This window comes from Lepisosteus oculatus, chromosome 3, assembly GCF_040954835.1.
Source record: "Lepisosteus oculatus isolate fLepOcu1 chromosome 3, fLepOcu1.hap2, whole genome shotgun sequence".
NCBI classification, from domain to species: Eukaryota; Metazoa; Chordata; class Actinopteri; order Semionotiformes; family Lepisosteidae; genus Lepisosteus; species Lepisosteus oculatus.
In genome coordinates, this window is record NC_090698.1 from 21,075,851 (window position 1) to 21,101,983 (window position 26,133).

Below are 26,133 nucleotides of genomic sequence, written 5' to 3' on the forward strand. Positions count from 1 at the left end.
TATGACTGTATTTTGGATACAACATATCTTTTCATAGAATCCAATAATGCTAACTTCAGTATTTTAAACCGTTAAGGTTAAAAATGCTATGGATATCCCATACATAGTGAGTAGTTTTGAGCATAGTGATTATTTTGTTAAATAGGTTTGTCGTGAAAGTGCAATGATTGCTTGTTGTACTTTAATTTTAAAGTAAAATTTAATAGGAAGTATATTGTTGTAATATAAATGTCTAAAATTTAAAACGCTAGAAATATCTAAAATCTGTGGAATGGTGGAGTCTAATATAGAACGAATGGCCCACTTGAAACGCATTTAAATCAAATCCGGCCAACGACAGCAAATGAGTTAGACTTTAAGTAATGGCTTGAAAAAAATTCCTAGATCATTTACCATTAACAATCAACCAAGGAAGATGGACCGAATGAACGAACAAATGTCTGTAAGCTTTTCATATGTTTTCATCATTTGTCAGTGCCCGAACACACAATTTGGCAATGCTGTACTTCTTTTTTCCAAATGCAGCAAACATTTGACATTACTTATGCCTGCTTCAATGGAATGTTTTTTTTTCCTCTTAGTTGATTCTTTGGAATGTTCTAGTCTGCCTAGAATTACGAATCTGAAGGCTCACAATCAGAAATTCAGAATGTGAATCTGGAATTGTGCCCTATATAATTCACTTAAGTACTACCCTATTAGCGGTTAATATTTTTATGATTTGATTATTTCACCACTAATTGCTTTTATCTCTCATGTTTTCCTCACAAAGTTTGTTGATTTGATGTGTCCGGTGATTCATCAGGGTGCTCAGCTGAAATTTGTTTTCTTTACATTTTGCAAAGAAATGTTGTGATGTTTAACAATTGCATAATCTTTAATATTTAAATTTGTTTGAATCATTTTGTACAGTATTCTGTAATACATCTCCAAATCCACATTTTTAAGATAGTTATTTTACAAAGTGAAAATAAGTCACAAATCAAGCTCAATAAATTACAGCATCAAAATTCAAAACTTCAAAAGATCAGTGCCATGAGGATGTATCCATCCATATACACTAGATAGATTTAAATATGGTCTTGATTTCTATTACATTTAACAGTGATATTGTACAATTCCACTCATTAATGCAGGTGCAATAGCCAATTGTACAGATTTTTACATGCAGGAGTTAGAGAGTTGCATGTTCTCTCTAGCAAGTATTAGAAAAGTCTTTAAGGGCAGCATAATACGTTTTCTTTAGAAACAGCCTGTACAGCTCCTTTTTCTTCCTGTAGCATTAAATGATGTCCCTAAACAGCAGACATTTCCCAGCAGTGTACCTCTTGATGAATGACTGAACTTTTTCGTTCCTGTCCTTGTGTAGTAAGATATTGTATTTTGTTTCTTTTCCTGTCAGGATGAATGGGAGCACAGCAGCAACGGCAGCACTGGCTCGAGGCCCAGCTCTGGATCAAGGCCTGGGTCTGGATCGCGGTCTGGAAGCCGAGGAAGGAACAATCAGTTAAGGGGCTCTGGAAAGGTACGGGGTCCTTGGGGACTGATGCACTGTTAGCATAGGACAGGACTGTCTTTAGCCTTTCCTTTAGACACTATTGATAGGAATGTATATTTAATTCATTTATTATACATTTTTATGAGTAATTTGTATTAAATATGCTGTGTTTTGTCGTTTTAAATGCATCATTGCTTTTAAAATCCCAACACTGAATCAGGGAGGTGTATGGACCTGATTTTATTTGTAATCCTTTGTTGTTGTAGGCATTTGTCCCTTTTTTAATGCCTCTCTCCCTTATTCATTCATAAATAAAGTCTTTCATTATGGAAAAATGTGCTTTTAAAAAAAGTACTGCTTCTGAAATCCCTGGTACAGTTGGTGGCAAAAACAATGCAGTTACTCATTACTGTATGTTGTTCATGTTCAAGCTGGAAATATTTGTGAATCTTAGACCCCTTTAGGAAGTATGTTTTTGCTGTTTGATTATCTTAAAAAAACACCCATAGGTTTTGTATGTGAGTAATTTGTATGTATATTAATTTTCAAAGTAGAAAATAAACCTAGAAATGGAAGTTTAATGTCATTGTTAATTACCCAGTAGATCTAATATGGTAAAAAAAAGAGACTTTTCTCTATGCAACCCTGCATTAATTTGTTCCTCCGTTAATGTGTTTAGTGGCTTCATTAAATATTTTTAGCTGCATTTGCAGTTTCCCCCCTTTAAAATACTCCAGTTCACACATATAACAATTAAATCATGATTTGATGCCTACAAAATAATGATTTTCTCTTATATTTGTTCACTTTCCAGTAAGGCTTTTCTAGACTTTGATGAGAGGAACAATAATAATTAAATTACGTTATTTACTTCAGTTGCCGTTTCTCACAGTTTGGCATTAAATTGGTAACACAGTGATGAGTGGAAAGGTGTGGATGAGTTTTCTTTTTGGACAATTTTTGCAATTTCTTTTTTAAAAACAGAATGGAAACAGGGAGGCTTCTTTCGACATCCTGGGAACTGATATCTGGGCTGCCAACACGCTGGAGTCTCACGGGTAAGAACCTTCTTTACTCCATGACTCTAGTTTTCTCAGTTATGGCTTCTAAGAGGTACAACCTCTGATAATACATGGCCGACTTTTCCTGTTGCCAGGAGCCTTTTGAAATCTGTCCACATCTGCAGAAGTCAGACCTAGCCTACCGCCAGGCTCGTCCTAAGCATTACTGGAGAAGTAAGAAGACACTGTTAGATTTTACCATCCTCTTACATATTCATAGATAAGTGACAGCTCTGAAAATTAACTCTTGGTCAGTGGAGATAAAACAACTTCATAAAGACAAAATAAAATCAACAGTAATTCACAAACTGGATAATTGTGGGGGCATATCATCAGTGGCCACTGAAGGAAATTATTTTTTGTTTTCACTGGCTTGTTTCTGGTTATAATCTAATGACAGTGTGGTTTTGCTGTGCATGGGAATCAAAAGTCTAAATTAGGAAACAGCTAAGCCTTGGGCTAAATATAATGAAATGGAAGCTGTGCATTGATCTGTAGTGATCTTCATTTTTAATAGAAATTTACACCCTCCATTGCTAATTGAAAGGAAAATGAACCTCTTATCAAGCCTTATAGAAAATACTGGGGACTAGAGGTATTATTTTGAAATTATGTCTTAGTATAATTACGTTGCTAAAACTAAAATTAGAACATGGCACAGTGCATGTTTGTTCCTCAGAACTATGAAGAAAAACAGTCCCAATTAGATACTGTGCGTGACGTAACTAAATCAAATGGAAAAATTGTAGTAATTAGAATTGTTCATATTATAACTGAAGCATTGATGGAGGAGTATTGACCCTTTATTTTTGTGTATTAATTTCTTGATGGTGAAAGGAAGCTTTTTGTTTCTGAGATGGACTGGTATGGCTGTTGCTTGTATGCCATTGTATAACTGAGGTTACACATTATATTGTCTTAGAGTGAAGAAGATGGGACACCCTCCTAAAGTTACTGCCAAACTCTCTAAATTGATTGGTCTTGTACTGAGGCTTTTTAATATGCAATCAATAGGATTTAAAGTCAAGGACATGGCTGAAGAAAAAAGTTAGGGTATTCCAGTGAAACATCTGTGCTCCAAACCCCATTACCTTTTTCTGATAGCTCAGTTTCTTCTAGATGGTGAAGTGCCATTAAGCAGGTTAACTGATAAGTCATTTTTTTTGCCTGGACTGACTAGCGTTATGACCCAGAGACAAACCCGGAGATGTGCCAGTTCTGTCTTTTCTGTACAGTTTGCTTCCTTACAAGTCCTCTAGATTGTTGACGCCTGTGTGTGATTGTTTTTTCTAATGCATCAAATTAATCAGTGGCTCTTTCTTAAGCTTTTCGATTTTCCTCTTTAAAATTGCAGATCACAGTTTCTAGTAGTTTCAATTGTGATTTCTGCATTCCTGGTAATGGGAGCAGCATACCCATATGGTTCCTAAAAAATCATCTTAAAGCACTTTGATAAAATATAAATCAAGCCTCTGATTTCCAGCAGTGTGTTTGTGTAGCTTTCAGAAACAAGGTTCTTTCAGTTAAGGTTAGTAAGTAACAATGAGGATTCAGTTTTATCTGAGATTTATCATGGATACAGATCCTGAGACAGAAAAGATCTCCCAAGATAGCAGATGTTGAGCCTTAGGAATTTGTTTATTTTGAACAGGGGAGCTACATGGGATCTTCAGCCTGAGAAGCTGGACTTCACACAGTTTCATCGAAAGCCCTTCCGTGGCACGCCAAAACACCTCCCTCACATCGACCGTGAGGGGTAAGACACTGCTTCCTGGGCTTCACTGGGAGGGGCTGTGGGATCGAGGGTGGTGTTCTTCCCTTATGACTGCTCAACTGGTTTTAAAATGATGGAAAGCAATGCAAAACTGAAAGGAAAAACAAATCAAAACACAGAATTCCAGGGGAATATACACTATACAAGATGAACCATTTCCTTTTGAGGAAAACGTGTCTTAACTGACTGTCCTGTTGATCACAGCAGAATTTATTTATCCTGCTTGCTTGTAGTAGGTCTGAAACTCACCTGGATTTTGTACAGTCCATTTCAGATCCAGCAAATTGGCTTTTCTTGTAGAAATTTCCCAGTCAACCTGGGAATATCCTGAGAATTTTAATCAGTTTGTACTGTAATCCAGTGCTGACAGGTTTAATGAGAACATCTATATAAATAAATATTTCTTAGGCTGGAAGATTAAGTCACTTAATAGTAAAAGTGGCACACAAAGTAGAAGGGGATACAGATTTTCTAGTACCAGTGATGAAATTCTTAAAATGGGTTTGAATAAGGAAATCACAATAGCAGCTGTTTTCAAAACTCAAAAATAACAGAGCATATGTAATCAGCAAAAAACACCTTTCTCATGACAAACCAAGGACAGTACTGAGTAGAATTACTGTAATGTTAGTGTTGTATTTCATTGGTGTAAATTCAGATTAAAGCACAGATTACTGGAAGGAACGCAGGTTCAGAACACACCAGCGCTGATAAAAAAACGTTAACATTTGATCAAAAGAGGAAATGCATAAAAAAGTTCTTCAATTTCAAAACCTAAAGACATTTTTGACAAGATGATCTGTTTTTGAGTTAATTTATGCTTTAGAGAAAAATTTTGGAAATAGACATTTTGTCATTAAGTTTATTTATCCAATACCTCTGCTTTAGTAGTTCAAAAGCATCCTTTTGATTGCGTGTACTTGTGTACAGCATGTGTGTTTTTTGTGAAATGTCATAACATGCATATAAAAAACTGACAAAAAAGTCTTTGAGCGTGACATTGCACAGGGGTGTTGTGGGTTAAACTGTCCTGCATTACCAATTGGGCTCCTCCTCTTGTAGGATGGTGAAGGGCAAGTTTGAAGATGAAGACGGCATCAACTTGAATGACATGGAGAAGTTCCTGCCAGCATTCAAGGTGTGTCTGCTCAGTCTTAAGATCTTCCACAAACAGGCTGTCTCCGGGGATGGGGCACTGCTTGATGCCATGTTCATAGTCTTATATGATTTTGAATAAGTAGCTAGGACTCATCTCAACAGCTGTTTAAGAACATATCTGTGACAGCTTGAAAGTAGTAGAAAAGTCTCTGCAGAGAAGGTACTGTATCTGTCTTTGATTTAAAGGCATTTTGCATATTCCTCAACATTATATCATTACCTTAGATTCTGGTCAGGTATAACTGATTGTGGGTTTCTAAAATGTCAGCTATGTCTTTTGTCTTGTGTTGTGGTCCCTATTCCATTTAGAAATGACATTCTATTTCTACCGTCTTTCTTATATGAGGTGTTTATTAGCCTGGATCAGATGAAAGACAGCCTCAGACAGAATCCAGAAGATGTTTTTCTCTGTATGAATATTCAAAGCTGTTGAGATTAATCTCTATTTAGTTAAAAGCTAAGGTGGATTTTTAAAAAATAAAACGTAAATGTAAACTTTGTACTAAACATGTTTGTAATTTACTGTAACAAACCTTAAAACATTTAAGCACTACTGGAATGGTTTAACTTAGATAAATTGTTCAAGGTGTTTTGTACAAATTATATTGGGATTAATAATATCCCTTTCTCTACATTTTCTTAAACTACAGGGTTTATTCAAAAATAGAGATTTGACAATAAAGTAGCAGCATAATAAGAGACATAAAACAAAGTTACACATTAGATAATTTGTTTAAATCTTAGTAATGTACAGTTAAACTATTTTCATTAACCCCTTTGTCCATGATTCATATAACTGACATGACTTGTGTAATTACATTACATGAATATTCAGTTTCAAGTGAAGCAATTCACCCCTGCCCTAGAGCTTTTAAGAATTTCATACTGTGATGTGTTCAATATGTTGTTGTTTTGCACATTGATAAAATATTTCAGTTTTTTCTTTGCTGAGTGAATTTTGCAGGATCATATTTGTTGTGTCTTTTTTCTTCAGTGGGCTTCATTTTATGTTCAATTTGTGTGTTGGTTTTTCAGGAAAAAGAATATTATGTGGTATTATATACAAAAATGAACAAATGTGAACAATCATCATGGTATGGCAGACTTGGTACATAAACGTGTAAGTCCACCAAAAATATAAAAACAGTTGTTAGGGTCATTTTGATGCTATTACTCGTTTCGAAAGGAGTCTTTTTTCTTTAGGTCACTGTTTCATAGAAATCAGCAGAGAAGAAAACCACATCTTATTGGAGACATCTTGTGGCAAATGCTTGTATATTGCACTCAGGAAACCTTACTCAGATTGCTGGCAGCAAGTTATAAAACCATACATACCATGTGCTACTACAAACTTTTAAGTTGGTAACAAGCGCCCTCTGGTGAAATAAAGAGTTCACTTGTCCCTGAATTTATAGAGGATTTTTATGTAAAAAAAAATAATTTTTCACCTAGTAATATGAAGTCTTAACGCTTTTATTTGTAAAAATGTCAAGTACATCAGTAATTTAAGTCTTACGAGTTAAATGCAAAGTGATGAGAAAATCTTCATATATTCCAATATTCATAATAGTATTTCTGCCTTACTGCTCTATGAGCTTTTTAGTGTCTGTTCAGTTTCTCTTTAGGAAAAGTAACATTTCACAAGTAATTCACTATTCTGTACTTGTTATTTTCTTGGTTTCTCTTTTTTGTGTAAATGATCGATCATAGTCTTCATCCAAGGCCTGTATGTTTTCTAATTATTTTAAATATTAAGATTATATTGTATACCTTTATTTAACTTATGTGCTGATGTATATTGTTGTTGGTATTTCTGGATATATTTAAGTATAGAATGTCTTATATATTATGTTCTATGATTTTATTTTCTCATTTCTGGAAGGAAAACTCATTAGAATGAGCTATTTTAATTGATTAATCTCAACTCATAACTGGGCCTCATTTTGTGAATGGTCCTCCTATGTGGTCTGCTAGTTATTTTATTTCTTAATTATACCACAAGTACAGTATTTTAACCACAGTCTTTTTTGTGGTTCACACTACATAGCCCATGTAGAGCTAATACTGTTGAATAATAGCATACAATTGAATAATAACATACTGTTGAATAATGACATACATTTTGCAAGACCCCTTACAGTGCTTCGCTGTGCTTCATTCAATTGCTCAATCTGAAGAAGTTGAACTCCCTGTTGTATTAATATTTTGATCTGTTACCTGAAAAGTGTGCTCTCAATCCAGCAGCTGTGCACTGACATCTAGTGGACATATTTGATCAAGGCATTCTTATTATAGTTGACAGTATCTCAAAGTAGGCCTTTGATTATTGAGTAGTCCTGCTTCTTTTGCTTTTCCTTTTGCAGCTCTGTTAATTAATTACTGAATTTAACTAATTGTTTGTTCTATGTCGTTTACATAACTGATGACAACAGGTATTGAACATAACCCATAAGAAAGCAATGACAGTTTGCGACCCGTCGTTGGCAGTTGCTATAGTTGATGGAGAATTATACATTTTCTTATTCTCTCATTTGGATTTAATATATATTCTGCATTTGCTTAAATAAATACTGCATATGTAGTCTCACAATGTTTTCAGATTTAAAAATTTGTCCTTTACAGCAGTTCTTGCTGAATGGAATGTCCTCTGCAAGCATGTGTTTGTGGCTGTCATCTTCAGAAGACTGTTTTCTGGATTGTTTTGTTTGATCTTCCCAAGTGGCGTTTTATAGTCCGAGGTTGATCCGTTTTTTTCTTACCTGCCTGTTCTTTCCTCTGCCAGGCAAATTCCTTCACTCTAATAAAAGTTCCTCAAGCTTGTTGTTTTTTCCATCTCTTCCTGCTGTTCTAAGCAGGCCCTGTTCCATGCTTCCCTTGGCTGTCTTCTAGATGATTTTGGTACTGAAGGGATGTGGTTGGTGTCCATGTTATAGTAGAGGCAGGGCTGATTGGTCGTGGGCTAAACTGATCCTTAAATAATCCTAATTTGGCAATGCAAACAGATGGATAGTTCTCAGGCCGACAGCTATATTGATCAAATCAATGTGAATTTCAAATTTGCTCTTAATGCAATAATTTCCCTGGGATTGTGTCGTAGTCATAGGACATACAAAGAGTGATGGGCAGCTTTAATGTTATCAAAAATCTGGACATATCTCTCCACTGTTTTGGATTCATTTGCGTGTCTGAATAGATGTGGTCCTGACAGTGGCGTACATTTATTTTTAACGCATGAAAGTGATGTTACAACAAATGAGAAACTTCTCAGGCTACAGATTTCTGTGGCTTCCTGGGCCAAAGTTCAGAATAACTCAAGAAGATTTCAAAGCAGGATTCTTGCAACCCAGAAAAGACCCGTCAGCCAGAAGGCAATACAGGGAGTAAAACACCAAGACAACCCATTAAAAATACATCTTTTATGGTTATTTCTCCAAGGTTACTGGTGAGAAATGTCAGTGGTCAATGAAATAGTTACCACCAAAGCTAAACTGGACTTTCTAATGACTCATGGGGAAAAGAAAACTGTGCTGTATGCTTTTCTTTACAAAATCAGATTTTAGATCACAGCTTTCTACTTTACTATATCTTCTTGCACTAGCCAAGAAGAGAAGTAACATTGTAACATTATTTGTTAAATTGAACCTACACCTCCCTCAAAGAGTGTTTGAAAGCAGAAGTTCATCTTTACAGTATATAAGAAGCCCGCTGCAGCTCATAAATGAGTGAGGCTTTTTCTCCCCTTGAAGGGTATGCTAATGTGCTTTAACACCCTTAGGCAATAGGATTCTGTCCTGATTGCCAGCCTGCTTGCTGTTTTCTGCTTCTTTCCTTTAGTCCTGTTTATAAACCCCACTAGTCAACTGCAAATTGTTTTGAAATGAGCAAAATAGAGAGCCTGACCAAATGTTTGGAATTAAAATTTTACGTTGACATTTCAGGCTGTACGTCCAGATGAAACTGCCTTTCAGGACATCCAGGGATCAAACATGTTAAATTGTGCATGTACTGTTCTGTAGTGCTTGAACGTGTAGATTGAAAAATTAACCCAGACTACTGTACTTCATTTCTGAACCACCTGTTGCCTGGCTGGGGTTTTTGATGTTTGCTTTACCTGGTCTTATTTTAAGATCGTTGTCTCCCCCTTGCGGCTGAGTGGTGGAATGAATTCTCAAGGCTGCCAGGGCACAAGAGCAGAGTTTGGATGGAAGTGTACAAGCGAGCACAGGAAGAACAGCTCTCACTGTTGATGCCTAGCTGGCATGCACACACATCAGCACTGACATTGCCATGATCCCCAAGCAGCTGCTTGGCAGAGAACTAGCTGTAAAGCACACTGAGGTCAAAAGTGCTATATAGTGCCACCTTCCATCTGTGTGTGTATGTACCCGGGCCAGGAGAGGAAAGAAGCAGTGGACTGGCACCTCCAAGACATGAGACTGACATTTTACTTTTATTTCAATTTTCACATCCGTCCCTCCACCCAGGCACTTTTTTTTGCCTTTTAATAACAGGTAAACGACTTGCTTTTCTTTTTGCTCGTCGTTCTCTTTGAAGAAGGATTAAGGAGTCTGCACTCAAATGCACTAGTTTCTGCCTTTCCCTTAAGGAGAAATATTACCCATTGTCTTGTATATACAGTGATTTTTGTGTTCATGTTAAAAATAATTAAGTATGGCATTAATAGTAGTGTAAAATAACCATACGGACATAGTGGACACTAAATGGCTAGACATTTAAATTATGTTAAGTGTGTTGTTTTTGAAGAAAGTGTAAAATGTTCACGGTTCACCTGCTTTCTGCTTGGCTGGTTACAGGATGGTATATATACAGTGTTCTAAGAGAGGCTGATTTTTAAGCAGAACCTATGAAAATGCACTGAACTCGACTGTTTTCCAGCATTTTTCCAGCACTCCTCTCTCACCCCAGTTCTGTTTGGATCATCGATCCTGTTACACATGGTGTAACAGTGTTCACGGTGTTATTGCAGAAAATACCATCATAGGTAAATTGAATAGCCTTTAATTTTCTTTTTGATTTAATTTTGATAGAAATTCAAGAATCCAAATGGCACCTGACTTCAAATGAACATAAATATAATTATTTAAATGAGAGGAAGTAAGGTCCTAGATCCCCCCCCCCCATAAACCATAAACTGAAGTGTGAGATAGAGAATTGTTTATACAGCATCCGGTCTCAGACTGCAGGAGTTCTAGGAACGCATTCATGTGTGTGTATGTGGGGAAAAAAACACCCCATTTTAGCCTTTCCTCACTGCTCTGGGAATAGCAACATAAACTGTAAATACCTGAGCAGGAAATTCTTAGGGAAAGCGAGTTTCCTGTATACAAGCTGGGGTCGCCTCAGCCAGGTATTGTCTTGCGAGTGTTGACTGTGGGGTGTTGAGGAATGTTGCACTTATTTCCTCCCGTAGCTTGTGAATGTTGACAGATAGGGAAACAAGTGCCTTTCGAATTCCGCTGCTTAAAAAAAATCCCGGGGGCTTGCAGCAGGCTCTGTTGCTGAAGTTGCTACCGCAGCATGCCCGGGTATCGCTGGTGTGAGTTTGGGCTGTGTCAGTTTCCAACCATGACTGGGATTCGGCAGGCAGTGACGTGCAGTTTAGCCGGGTGGGCTGGAGTTGCCAAGGTTATGCCCTCCTGGAGCAGTCCCAGGGATGCACAAGGAGGCTTATGAGGCTCTGCATTTGTCAGCGAGAAATGCATCACTTCTCTATCCGAGGCACTGTAGGAAGCGCAGCCTGCAAAGTGACATAACGAACTGACAAAAAATAAGGTTTCTGGAGGAAAATGAGTGTGGTCCTCATTAACATGAGCTGGTACAAAGATCATCGCAGTGAGCCAAGCGGGTTGTCAGTTCCAAACTGGAGGCATAGAAGGAGTAACTGGTGATGGTAAATGCCCAATAAATCCCAAAATGACTTACTAAAGCACATTTAGCAAGGGGTTCCAGACATTCACACATTTCAAGTTAAAAAACACTTGCTTGCGAGCCAGCAACATGAAACAATCTAAGCATATCCAACCCTTCATCAAAGAGTTTTTTCTTTTGACGTCAGTTTCTTTTAACCACTGAATAATTTAACGATTATTTTTAAAAGGATACAAATTAGTTTCTTAACTGGCTTGATTTGTGTTGGCCGTTCTCACTGGCGACACTTCGCTTCCTGTGGTGTAGCGAACCACCTGTTTGGCCATGTGGTATGCTGGGATGTGTACTCGCCCTTATTTATTGAGAATCTTCCTTACATTGGGCCTTTTCCTGGAACTCACTGGGCAGATTTTTCCCAGATTTTCATTTTATTTTTTTGCAAACTGGACTTTCCTGCTAACATGTCATGTACAGTAATGAATTCTACAGTGGAATTCACTCCTGTGCTTTCCAAGTTCTGGGGTAATACCCAACAGGCAAAACAGTTACTGCTGAGAACTGAAAGCTGATGGATTCCAGATCCTTGCTGGAGTGCTCTTTGATCACTCTAATTAATCAGTTTATTAATAGTCTAACTCGGTAAATAAAAACTATGACAACTAAGTTTAAAAATTACTGGCATGTAAATCTCCAAGGATCTTGCATTGTCTTTCAAAATACTCCACCCCGGCCTGTATTATATTGCATTGATAAATTATAGACTGAACACTGTTGTGCGAAGTAAGCAAATGTCATTGAAACTTTAATGGAGATATAAGTAAATTGCATAAGTATTCAGCTCAGCCTAAGTCAGTTCCAGGTAGAAGCAACATTGGTAGAAATCACTGCATCAGTATTTTTGGATAGGCCTCTACCAGCTTTGCACAGTAGAAAGGCTTAGTTTAGTCTATTCTTCCTGGAGAAATTGCTCCAGTTCTGACAAGTTTGTTGGCGATAGCCGATGGACAGCAGTTGTCAAGTCAGACACTTGCCATAATATCCTGCCACTTGGCAGAATACCATCTGCTGTGGGCAGGTGTTGAATTAGCTACAAATTTCAAGTAATTTCCACATCTGCCAGGCAGCTGGACAACTGTTGCCAGCCACCCAGGTACATGACGGGGAAAAAATTTCCCCTTTTATTCCATATTAGTAGCGCATTTTGTCAGTCATGAAGTACTGGGAAAATAAAGAGGTCCTTTAGTTGAATAGGAGATGTAACACACAAAGCTACAGAAGCCTAAAAAGGTGCACTTTCTTTTTGCTTTGCCATGTGTATGAGTCAGTTTATGGTTAGGGAAGCAAATTACCACCGATTTAATATTTTTTTTCCTTATAAAATCCAAACTTCATACCAATGAATGGAATGAATGTTAATGCTGTGATGAGTATGGTTTTTGGTATTGTTTCCAAGTTCAAGGTTTATTTGCCATTTGTAACAAGTACATTGGAATCCTTATTCACACTTGTTCTCTCAGCATACAGACAGGTAAATACTACAACAAATAAAAGAGGTAGGCGAGTAGTGAAAATATTGTACCTTCCAGTACACAGACAGGTAAATACTACAACAAATAAAAGAGGTAGGCGAGTAGTGAAAATATTGTACCTTCCAGTACACAATACAACATACGGTATAGATTTTCCAATATACAATCGTAAATAAAAGAGCAGTATGCAGTGCAAAAGTGCAACATTCAACAGTTGGCGGCAGTGGCTGGTAATCAGTTGATCACTTTGCAGTTCGCAAGTAGCTATTCAAGTATCTGGACTTGGTGTTCTATGTTTTGATGCTGTGGTACTCTCTGCCAGACTATAGAGGTGAGACCAGTTTGTGGTTTATGGTTTCCTCCCGAGGTGTAGTTAACTATAGGTGATGGGATGATTTTACCTGCTTCAACTACTTCTTTCATTATTCTACGGTTTAACTTTGAATTTGTGCTACATAATCTGCTTGGACAATTTTAAACTTTGTGAAATGTCCCAACCATTTACAGTGTTGGTTGTTGTTAAAGAAATATTAGAGGAGTCCTTAGCCCTTTTATATGGGAATCCATATGTGCATGTAGCAGTATCTTGGCGTTATACATTTGCCGCACCCAATGTGAATGTCACCCATAATGCCGTCCATGAAGTTCAGTCAGGATGCTTGAGGCTTTCTGAAAATTAAACGTTTAAAAGAATGGTGAAGCAGATTGTGCTTAGGTACTGTAAAATTTGCTCCTTTCTGCTGTCCTGCTTTGAAGCTCCAAACTCTTTTTCCTAGTTTCAACAGGGCTTCTATGTCTTTGGCTGTCTTAAAATTTTTCTTTGCTTTTAAATACCACAGACCACAGCTTTAAGATCTGCATTGCATGCTGGCTCTAAGAAAAAAATAAAACATGTTTTGCATTTTAATTCTCACCTTTCTTTTGTTCCACTCCCTGTTAGCACTGAACCTTTTGACAGTCTTTCACTGGCAAAGTCTTTTTTTCTCCATCCACTGGGATTGCTGCAGGCAATAGCCAAAATTCTATAAGATTCAAAGCCTTGGCAATTCAGTATGGACACCTACACCTGGCCAAGTGCTCTGGCATTAGTGGAGATGTCCGTAATATGTATTTTATATGCAAATAGTCAAGATAGCGCCTAATAGTTGTCATGCATTTCGAGTATTGGATAATCTGTATGTTCTTTTTATGAAACATTTGTTTTAGTTATGGCTGTTCTATGAAGCAGTTTTGATCTATCCAGTTAATACAGTGAGCTGTAATGTGGTTGTGATAATTTATTATTGTGTTTTTGTAACGTTTTCTGTTGATTGTGTGGCATAGCTGGAACAGGCTTTGTTTTAATAGGGTAATACCCACTTGGCTCTTTTGTGAGATTTGGCTAGTATTTCCGGAAGTCGTCAAAACAGCATTTAGATGGGGATTGCTTGCATTTCATCACGTTGTCATCTCGCTGTGAGAAAGAGTTTCACAAGTTCCTTTTTTTTTTACATTTCAGATTTTTAAAAAAGATTTTATAAAAACAATCTAACAACTTCACAGTAATGTGAGCTGCAAACACATCTTTTCCTCCTTGAGCTTTTTGTCTACTCTGTGACAGAGGCAATGTGGTTGACAAAGGTGTACAGTATGTGGTTTGAAAGTACGAGATTTTTTTATGACCAAAACTTGCCTCTTTTCTTTCCTTCTCTTTCCTATCTTGATAAATTCAGGTAGAATTTGTGACTTAAGGTGTCCATCTTTGTGAAGGAATGCTGCAAAGGGGTTAATTTAAAGAGATGCTGTTAGTCTTAAGCCTTTCCAAAACAAAATTGACACCTTTGCCAGTTACAGTCTGTATTGCTGTAGATAAGGATTGAGGAGCAAAATAAGGGTAGAAGCAAAAGCAAAGCAGTTGTAGGCACACATAATGATTAATCCTAGGGCTTCTCTTCCAGAGACAGCTCCCAAAAGATTCCAGTCATGAGACTTGATTACTAGTTCATATCTTTGGGCTGTTGTGAAACATGTTTTCTTAAAGACTGGGTTTCTCAGAAATAAAAAATGGAGAGTGGTGCTCCGTGTTCCTCCATTTTGACAAATTCTCCTGTTTGCTTTCGCCGTTAAATTCTGACCTATGTAGAAACACATTAAGGGCTGAAGGAAGGGTTTAATCGAGGGTCAGCGAGCAAGGCGCCTCGACGTTGGCTCCAAGTTGAAATCGAAGTGCCGCCCGGCTCCAGAACCCAGAAGCCTACGTGCATCAGAGCAGGCGTAACTGTGTGGAGCCCAAACTCTGTGACTGCCGCTTCCCCGCCTCCTCCCACAAATATGACCGCGCGTCTTGGGCTGACTGGAAACGTTGCGAAGCAAACTGACTCCTGGACAGAAGGAAGTTCTCCCCCTCGCCGGAGAACAATAAAAGGGTCAACGTGCTGCGCCTCCCCCTCCTACACCCTTTTCCTTCCATTGTCACGGCTGTGACTGACTAGTGAGGAACGCGGGCACCAGAAACAGCTCATTGTCTGCCTGAAAATACACACAGAAATCCTGAAAAGACCCGGGCCGCTCTCCTCCTGTCAACTCTCCACTTTCTGTTACATCACCGTGCTGCGCTGTTCAGAGCAACTGTTCAGAGGGATCCTACTGGCAGACAGCAAATGTTTTTGCAACAGGACTGTGCCATCGGCCGCTGGTGTTGGCCGTACAGTGTGCAGACATCTTGGAATCAGACAGTCAGTGAAAAGAAAGCATGACGATCCACCCTCTTCACAGACTCAAGCCGAGTTGGGCGATGAGGGGTGGAGGTGATTAAGAAGTAAATCTTTTCTTGCATTCACATCTCTGTAAGGTCTGAAATTAGCACAGCCAAAAAATTTGAAACATTTACGCATTCACTGATTCAATTAGAGATCCTTCATTTTAAAATGTTTCAATAATTGTCATAATAGTGCTCAGTCTCGGATAATACCCCATGCTACAAAGAAGATAAACCCTGGGCTTCTTGGAACCTTAAGCAAATATCCGATCACGGCTTTTACCCCATATATGCACAACAGCGAGTACTTTAATTATTGTGAGACATTTCTGAACAAAACCTTTTGTATCAACTATCTCTCCCCTACCTGTACTTACACTCCATGCTGGAGAAAACAATGAAAAGTTGTACCCCAGTTACCAGGGTTGGGAAAAATGTGAATGGGATCATATTTTGTACATTGAGGTTTTCAAAATTTCATAATGAGAGCAGGATCGATGCTGCCCAGACTGAACATTTGAACTTCATTAGAAATCACAAGTGATCAAAATTACTTTTTTCCACAATAACAAGGTCATTTTGATCCTGACAACATTGAGATTTTATTTGAATCTTTCTAGAAAATATAATGTAAGCAAAGTTAATATTTTGTTAGATTTGCTCTAGTTATTGCATTAACAATCTGTCTAGTTAAGGTAAATGTGTTTTTTGTGGAAGATCAAAAGGACCAATCACAAAACAATGTAGGTTTGAAAATTAAGTTGATTGTCAATCAGTCAACATTTTGTGCGTGCCTAATGTTTTGAAATGAAGATTAAGAGCAATTATTTTCTCTGAAATCTGCAAAATGATTTTATAAGATTTTGTAAGTGGAAAATAAATTTTAGCATAAAATTCATGGTGACACTGCAACTGCAGGACTGCATCATTCTGCCTTCAGTTACTGTTCCAGCTGAGGGTAATTGTATAATAACCCTGTGATATTATATTCATGAGTAGTGCATGAGGTATATTCATGATTATTATGGTAAGGCACTGCAGTCTCCAGCCTGTTCTTTATTATTCCCATATATTGTGTGTTCCAAGCTTCCTGGATTTCAGTTGAAATTGTGTTGAGCTTTAACTTTTCTTTTTTTAATGTTTTATGTATTGTTATTCCTCTCCCAGGGAGCTTGTTGGAGACATGGTGAATAGGTGTGGAAAACGTGGTAAAATATAAATGAAAGGAAAGGAAAAGTACTTTTCAAGATTTTTTTGGCTTTGTGCCCTTGAGAACAGTGAAGTTGGAAACTGTTGCACAGCTCTAGGCAACTGCTTCTAATCAGTGTTCGGTTATCAGTAATCACTGAAAAATGAATCTCTTTTTGTGACTGTCTTTTGATATTTTCTATAGTTTTTCATGATATTTTTTTTTTTGCTTTCTTCAGCCAAGGTTAGTGTGACCTTCACTGTTAACAAAAGGGGTTTTTCAGTATACGGTGTGTTGTGTCTGCTGATTGGGAAAATTGCCCACAAATAGGGTAATTCTAGAGTTAAACCGATAACCTGTTTGCAAATAGTATGAATGTAGATCTTGAGCTAGTGTGTAAAAAAAGTAAAATTCTATCTCAATGTTCATGTTAAAGAAGGGTAAGAGTATGCTAGATTCAGCTTTAAAGGGCAATTGGCATATGGATGACGAATTGGTTCATGTACAGAAATATTTTATTGATAAATATATTGCCATTGTCAACATGTATTGCTGAATTTGTCAATTTAAGCCTCTTCCGTTTCCAAGGTGATGCAGAAGTTGGATGAGTTATATAGGACTGTATATGCCTGTTAACAGATACATAGAAAGTAGAATTTGATTTTAGTTCATGCAATGGTTTCAACTTAAAAAAAACACAAGACACGATTAGTTTGAAATGGGACAAGAAGAAAAGGGAAATTACGTCTTAAATGAGTCACTTTTGTCATTGAGCAACAAGCCTGTTTTGGAGAAAGGCCAAAAGATGCATATGCTACAGTAAGAATGTAAAAACCAGGGATTTCATAAAAATCCCTAAATATTTAACTAGGAAATCCCTAAATGTTTATATAATTGTGCAAAATATCTGGCTAATTTTGCAGGGATTTAGTGAAATCCCTGCTTTCTTTTTTTAAGGTAATGTACTGTATATGCACACAGTGTAACCCACTATGAGTTTCTAACCTATTTTATGTAATCTTTTGTACTCTTAAACAGGGCTTGCCCAGAGCAGGGGCAGTGTAGCTGATTTTTTTTATTACAGTGCAATGAGTAGTGGTCACCCTGTCTCATGTAAAGAATACGCAGAACCATATATAATTTTTATTGACCTGTAGCAGAATAGAGTAAACAGTGCATTTTTTACTGTACATCTGCAAACCACTTCTCATTTCAAGCCCTAATTGGAAGTAATAACCTCATTATTGCTTTACATGTAAAATAGATACTGCAAAAACTTGAGTCTTTATTCTGTTCAACCTGTTATATTCAGCCTGCTAAAAATTGTAACATATCTGCAGAAGGATCAACTGTTTGCTCCTTTTTGAGGAATTTCAGTCGCAGTCAGCTAGTGATGTGAACTTTGGATCCTAGAGGTCAATCTGCTCTGAGCGCTTTTACTGGTTCAACCACTCAGGACCCTTGAATAAAAGATATTAGTGTTGTGGCTGAAACACTATGTGCTATGTTAGTTTAAATGCATGAGGTTTATAATGCAGGCTTTAAGATTTAAGGAAAGTATGTTTCACTTTCGTTGCTGGGAGAAATCACTTTTACAGTTTATGGGATCTTCCATCCCAGCTTTCTGAATATCTCCAACATTCTGAAAAGCAGGGACAACATGTATGCAAATGATGTACAGGTACAGAGTGCCATATATCATATGCTTAAATATACACTGTCTGTACATGTTGTATATCAGGAAATGTTTTGGTTTCTTGTCCTGGAAGGCAATGCTAAAGCAGTATGACAGAATACATTGCTGCTTTTCATGAGGCATATTACAAAAGACACTCTGCTGCTTGGAGATGTTTTGGAGACGGGTAAACAGAATGATTACTGTACTTAAAAGTTTGTCCTCCACAGGCAGGTTAAAATGACTTAATCTATGCTTAAAAACACACTGTTTTTCTTATGGCAACAAAGCAGGAAATAGCTTTCACTTGGGATAGCACTCCAAACATAATATGGCCTATCATTTGGAAAAAAAAGCCAGTGAAAAGAAATGAATGGCTAGAATAGACAACCTCCAGACAGATGGGTCTGCATCAGTGTTTGCAATTAAAAAGCATCAAACTAATCTAAGAATTGTCTTCATATCCTTCAAAGATCCATTGAAACTGGCAAAACAAAACCTATACATTGCTGTTAAACAGGCTTCAGACTTCAAAATCCATAAAACCCTGGAAAATTAAAAGAGAGGATCTATTGAATTGGGTTGTAGGTGTGCTTACCAGGCTGCCCAGGGTAAGCCTTAGTGCAAACCTTATTGTGCTGGGCATTAATTCACTGGGTATATGTGGGACTGCTGGAGAAGTCTTTATTTATCCTACAACTTCCTCCTGCTCAATTATAGAGCAGGATGAAAGCCAAAATCTTAGCATAAATGGCTGGTTGCATCTTTTGTCAAACTCTTCTGCATTCATGAATTCCAAAAGAAAGAAAATGTAAATTACTGCTTTGGGATAAATAACTAAGAATTCCTTATTCTCTGTTTCCATACATATTTTTAGATATTGTGAGCATACAGACATGGCCATATGAAGTTTCATGCTGAGCTTTTGAAGTGCTCATTACTGGGCCATTAGAATGGATTTGAAAGGAAAACATAAAGGAGGAATGGAGCTATTTGACAGAGAATTCTCCCGGTGCATGTTTTTCATGAGCAAAAAAATTAGTTTGTTTTAGGAAGCCCCACTGGTTTTCGCTGTATTGGCTTAGAAAGCAGAGCAGTGGTTTCAAAAATGCTTAGAAATGGCATGCTTTTGTCACATTAGGGTGCAGCATTACAGGGGTTTGATGGTGAAACTGTTGAAGTCGCAGAAGATTTGACCCTTCACACAACCTTTCCTACAGTTAAGCCATTGCTTTGCCTTCCTTGTGTATGTGTTTCTACTGGGATCAGAGGAATATTTAGACAGAGAGCCCAATGCTTCTTTAACAAACCCTCCCCATCTTGTATATTGGTAATCTGATGGTGGATACCTATTTTATTCCAAGCAGACGTCATGAGTAATGTTGTGTTGGTGAAAATCAGATTTTAAAAATGTCAAAATGCTGTCATGAAGAGATTCTTACGGAGGTACAGATAATAAAAATAGTCATAGTGGTAATGGGTGTGTTAAGTTTCTGTATATTTTTTTTCTAAAAAGTTATTGCTCAATTTAACATTCCATTACATCATTACATCATAATTTAATTTTTTTCTGAAGACTGCCATTGTGGTTTCATAACCGTCCACATAATATCCTCATAAGGTGAAGAGTGTAATGAACTTGGCAAGTATTCTGTATTTTAGAAGTCTTATTACATGCAGTGTTTCAACATTTGTTCTTTATGTTTATAGATGGTAGTGGGATATGAGTTGCATTGCAAGCTCTGAATATCGCTGAATTTCTGCTGTCATGTATCAGCCTATCCGAGGCAAGCGCATTTATTATTTTGTTATCCTGTAGGGTGAAGGTTGCTCTACGTACTCTGGTTATGTCTATGTCTTCACTTCTCCACTGTTCCTTTTCTTCAGGTGGAAATAATAAAGGAATTTCTGAGCATCGCAGTAAGAGTATGCATCATTACTCTGGAAAAGATATGGAATTTTTACTCATTGTTCAACAGATTTTGTGACGATGAATGATGATATTATAAAAAAACATCAAACTGACATTGTTCTTTGTTGATGAGCAATGCTACTTTACCAAAGTATTTTAACTACCAAAAGCATCCCTGTCACTTTCTGAATTGCAGTTTTCTGTATGCCAAGGTTGGCAAGGAAATGTGACTGACTTACAATGACAAAGAAGAAAAGGGATAATCAATATTGGATCTTCACACTCTCAAGGGGGTTGTCTTTAGTCAAAGCTTGCTTTTATAGTACTGAGCAAGGACTGGAACTTTTTATGCACTCTGGAAAGACATTCACTAAGATTTCCTGTTTTTATTTTCGTTTTCTAGTGTACCTTTTCTGCTAAAATATATTAATCTTGAAGTCAGCAAGGAAACTTGGAAGGATTTTATTTTTGAGTGGGAAAGCTAATGTTTAGGTAATAGCCAGTTGGCTGTGGTTGTTAAGTCACAACATGATCTGTCAAATTTCGAGTCAGTTGGCTCGTTTCTGTGCAGATGTAAGGAAAAAATAAAGGAGTTGAGGATGGGGAGGGGGGAGTGATAGCATGCATTCTGTGCATGACACGTTTTTGGGGAAATCTAATTAAGAAATATTGATGATTAGAATTAATTTTCCACAGTGGAGCAGACATCTAATGCAAGGTGATCCCTACAGTTTTGGGCCACAGCCTAATTAGGCCTAGAGAAGAAGAGATGTAGCTTTTCTAAACAGAATATCCTTCCAATATAAATAGCTATGAAGTCAGGTTATGTTAGCAACAGCATTACTGTTGCTTGGTGACATAAGCAACAGTCAGCTAACAACACACAGGGGGCTCCCTCTGCTCAGAAGGCATCAGTAACTTAAGCATAATATTTTCTTCAGAGGACACATTACAAAACTTAAGATGATGGTATGCTCTTTATTAAGAGAGTTGCACTGTGCTACCATATATGTAAAGGTTCACATATCTCTGCATTAATTTGTGCACAAATGTTTTCTCCCACTCCTCTAATCTCTTAGGGTTTCTTTTTTCTCTCCAAGGGCAAAAGGATGAGTTTAACATAACCATCCTGTGTCATAATGGACTTTCTCTGAGTCCTTAAACAGCTCATCATTCACATTTCGAATATAAACATTTTCACTGATCTGTGAAAGGTCAATATGCTCCCTTGCTGAAATGTGTATTGCTAATTATATTTCATTTGTTGAATACAGGATGTGTTGATGTATTGAAGTATTTTGTTAGCTGCATGTGGTAAGAAAAATGTCAAACTTGCCTCAGTGCCATTTACCAGCTGACTTGTACATGTTTTCAGATGGAGGAATGTTTTGTTTTGAAATGGATAATGAAATGTAGAGCTGAGCTGCCTTTATGATGGGCAAAAGATAGCAGAAAGCTGTCGACGCCTGTAAGTTGCCAAGGTAAACTGGCATCTATTACATGTCTATGGCACTATTCGTGATGAGAGGACACAACTAATTTCTCAGCTGGAGATGCATGTAATAGCTTTTCTAATTAGCTACACTATATACTGTACACAGTTTGCTCAGGAACACAAATCTGTAACAACATTGCATCATTCTTGCTAAATCTATGTTACACTTAGTTATAAAGTTTCCCATCCTCCTTTTCCGAAAATGAACTAGTCTGCTAGCACTGGCTAACAGCTTGGACTTTATCATCTGTGGTGAAAAGCTCTTTATGACACACTGCCTCATTTGTTCTTTAAATGAGACAGATATCAAACTGGAAAGTAGAACTTGGTTCTCGACGACTTTTTTCAAGACATGCTCAGTCAGCAAACCCAGTTTTTAAGATATTTATTTGATTCATACAGCATTCAGGTTTGCTTTAACTTGTGTTTTACACTAAAAGATGCCTAAATTGTCCTCACAGTTGAGGCCTGAATCATCAACAAATGCTTTCAGATAGTATATTGCAGTCCTCTATGGCTTTTAAGACTAGTATGTTTCCATACATACCCTACACTTAATTAAGATATGAGTACATGAGATATTATCTCATGCTTCTGTAGCTTGATATGATCACCAGCGAATGCTTCTTACATGTATACATAAACTGTGTTTCTCAGCGATGTTACACATAGGTTGGTTGACTTGGATTGTCATTGATTCCCTTTTCTGTTTATGATTTTTTTTACAAAATACTGGGAACTTGCTTATTTCTGCTTTCTCAAGAACTGATTTCTGGAACCAGTGTTTTACCCCTCTTTTAACACAGCATAATTATAATTTATTGTTTGTAACATACTCTCAAAGCCTCCATTCCCCACCCCTACACTATTGAGCATTAAATGAAGGTTCGCTCATTCTCCGCAGGGAAGATGCCTGCGAGTTCAAAGAATATCAATCGGCAGATTTGTTGGATCTCGATTCGGACCAAGTACCCAGCTCCTGACAAGATGAATTAATCCATGAAACTGGCCAGCCAGGAATGTGTTTCGAAAAGAGTCGAATAAACATGAAAGATTTGGCTGCCTGGATACGTGAAGAGATCATGATGTGGATTAAGCCCTAGTTTGTTTTCTTTGGATGACGTTTCCCTCATTGGCTGGCTGCAGACTGATAATTTTATTCTAGTGAAAACTGGAATGGTAGAGAGTTCTAAACAAGTGGGGTGTTTTTCTTTGAGTGCTAATCAATCAGTAGATTTTACAGCTCTTAATAATCAGCATAAAGTTTTTAATTTTTAAAACACTTTGGGTTCCAAAGAGCCTTACGTGAAGTTGGCTCTTCACTAACTGAAGTTTAGTACTTGATAGCATGTGGCAGCCATTTTGTACCAGCAGTTCTCTGCACAACTAGATATCATGATATAAGGAATTAATTCCACTTATAAACAAGAGGAGAACAACTGAAATAACCTGAGCACTGGTGGGTATCCCTGATAATTTCAGTAGCACTGTAGGATCTTCAATTACCACACAAATGCTCTAGTGAAACCTCACTGAGAATATTGTGTATAGTTCTGGTCATTGTACTGTAAAACTGAATTAAAAGGAAAATAATTCTAGATCTGAAAAAGTGTTGTGCTCAGATAGTATTAAAAAAGAACAAAATCTCTTCATCAGTTTCAAGCTGATGAGACTGAAGGGATTGCTTACAAATCCTCAGACATAATGTATGTACAGAGTCCAGCCAATGAATTACTTATGTTCAAAAGTGGGGAAAAAAAACAAGAGGGCCTATTAAGGTAGAAGTGACAAGGAACTTAATTTTGGACTGAGAGCAGGAGACACTTTTTTGACTGAAAGGGTGTTGGGTATCTGAAACAAGACACCATGGTATACTGCTGAAGCTGATTGGCTGGTAACCTTCAAGAAATGACTAAATGAGATCCACTGAAAGCTTGATAAAAAATACACTGTTGGTGTGCTGAAATCTGCAGGTTCTGAGTATGGAAGTGGTTAAAGGAAGTAAAGTGAAACACTAACTTCCAGTTCCTCATGGCCATTGATCTTTCAGCTCTGAATGACCAAACACAGGAAATCCAGCTTACTGTACACTTCTTGTGTATGACCCATTCTCCCTGACATTATATTAACCTGTCTTCTGTCAAGGTGACATTGAGCCTCTTCACAGACTGTGGGGGAAATAATCTAGAGGAGATTTTAAAGAAGATTTGATGTTTTTTATTTGATTGCATTTTTTGGTCAATAAACTGGAATTAGTCTACAGCTGTTACATCACACTAACACTAATGGCGTCTACCTTTCCCGGTATGTGGTATTTGTAAAAATTGTTCTGTATCAATTGTTGTGCAGGTTTTAGAAATTAAAACTTCCTAGATACAGAATATGATTAGACTGTCAGGCATCTTAGCCCTTACCTGGGTGTGATCTGCCCCTAAATAGTACAGCCTTCCCTCACCAACCATGGTTTAGCCATCCCCAGGACTCTCTCACACATATTTTACAAAGTGAGTTCCTGTCTTCCCAACCTCTGGACCACTACTGTAGCGCATACGGTACATTTGGCCCACTGAAATGTTTAAAAAGCACCTGGCTTCTCCACCATCTTTTGGTTCTGTGTTGTCATTTTACTTCCCTCACACATCTTCGTTGTGTCCTCACAACAAGCTGTTGTGTATTATTTCATGTCTGTTGTGTATTTTTTTTACAATATCTTGCACACATAATTCCAGTGTTCTCTTAAGTATATTAAATTATTTTGCTATATTTGATCATTCCTGCTGTAATGATTATAGCATTTTATTTTTTTCATAAATTTGCTAAATGTTTATTTTACAAAAACAAAGTTTCATTTTACTGTATTAGTAATTTTTAAGGGCAAAATCTCAAAGGTTTTCATTGATGCCATATTTACCATATACTCACATATTTACACACTGTGGTTTTATCAGTCACAGTGGTATTCTAGATCATAACCTCTGTGGTTGGTAAGGGAAGGGTGTATTGCTAGACTGTGTATTTAAGAACTTTGCTCTTATATGATCTTTGCAAACGTTTCAGGAATTGAACTCATTAGATGCAGTATGCGATCTTATCATTAGGCATCATACCCTTTAATTGGTTTTGATGAGTCCCAGTACAGTTTTGCTAATCACTGTAGATTGAAAGTAGTGTCATGCAGAACTTAGCTAGGGTTGCAATTTGCATCTTGGGTCTTAGCCTTTCTGAGCAGATGACTGTAGGCTGATTTAGAATATCAAAGTGTCTTCATTTAAAAAGTTCACACAAGAAGCCCCAAAACGTCAGGAAAACATGAGAGAGAGCAGCTTACCTGGTAATTCATCTTTGAGAGAGAACCTGCACTTCAAGGAGATTTGTAGGTCTTAACAACTTTTTTCAAATTATATTTTTTCTGTTGTTGTAGCTGTTTTTTTCCCTCCCCATACCTAATCCTGAGCTAGATTATACCGTCACCTTGGATTCGGGTTAGCACTGTTTTTGTGCTTCTAGGGAGACTGTGTTCAGAATTTGTGTTCAGTCACACCTCAAAACCAATTTACAAACCTCATCATGTGACATAAAAATGATTGGCCAAAAAACAGATAGAACTAACTGAGATGTGAACATATAAAACATTTTGTGAACATATAAAACTGTATTTATGAACTTATCAGTCCCAACTTCTTTCTCCAAACCAAGTCCACTGAGAGGAACAATATTGAATTTAGTTAAAACGGTATCCAAGGTAATGTGTAAGTTCTAAGATTCCAATTCTGTCACAAAAATAAAAAATCCTGACAAAAGAATAAAATCCGGGAACAAAAGCATGAACAGTTCTATTTTTATGATGTGGCAAGATACAGCAGAATGTTAAAACTAGTGTTAAATCTATTACATTGCTAATAACTCGCTCAAACAGTAGCAAAATTCTGACATGAACCCTCTACCAATCAGTGTGTAACTAGTGTCTTCCTAACCAGCTACAAGCAAACCTGCAAGTTGTACTTTCCATTAGATTAAAACGGCTGTTGCAAGGCTTCTTTTTTATGCAGCCAGGCATTTGAACCCTTTAACTTGCTAAACAGAAATGACTCATTTTTGTCTCCTTCACCTGGATGAACAGATGAACCTGTCAAAGAAATGGGAGGACATCTTGCTCCTGTTTAGAAAGGGCTCCAGAGACTGACATTCTGGTTCTGCAAATGTCTTAATAGCATCT

General features: G+C 37.3%; 1 protein-coding gene across 2 annotated transcripts in view; it reads left to right on the plus strand.

Moving 5' to 3' along the window:
• Window positions 1-26,133, plus strand: part of ctif (CBP80/20-dependent translation initiation factor) — a 139,844-nt gene that overhangs the window by 35,411 nt on the left and 78,300 nt on the right. For both annotated transcript variants that reach the window (XM_015340089.2, XM_015340094.2), the window contains exons 4-7: window positions 1,403-1,525; window positions 2,483-2,556; window positions 4,211-4,315; window positions 5,396-5,471. In XM_015340089.2, the coding sequence (XP_015195575.1) occupies window positions 1,403-1,525; window positions 2,483-2,556; window positions 4,211-4,315; window positions 5,396-5,471 (378 nt within the window). The remainder of the gene's footprint in view (window positions 1-1,402; window positions 1,526-2,482; window positions 2,557-4,210; window positions 4,316-5,395; window positions 5,472-26,133) is intronic.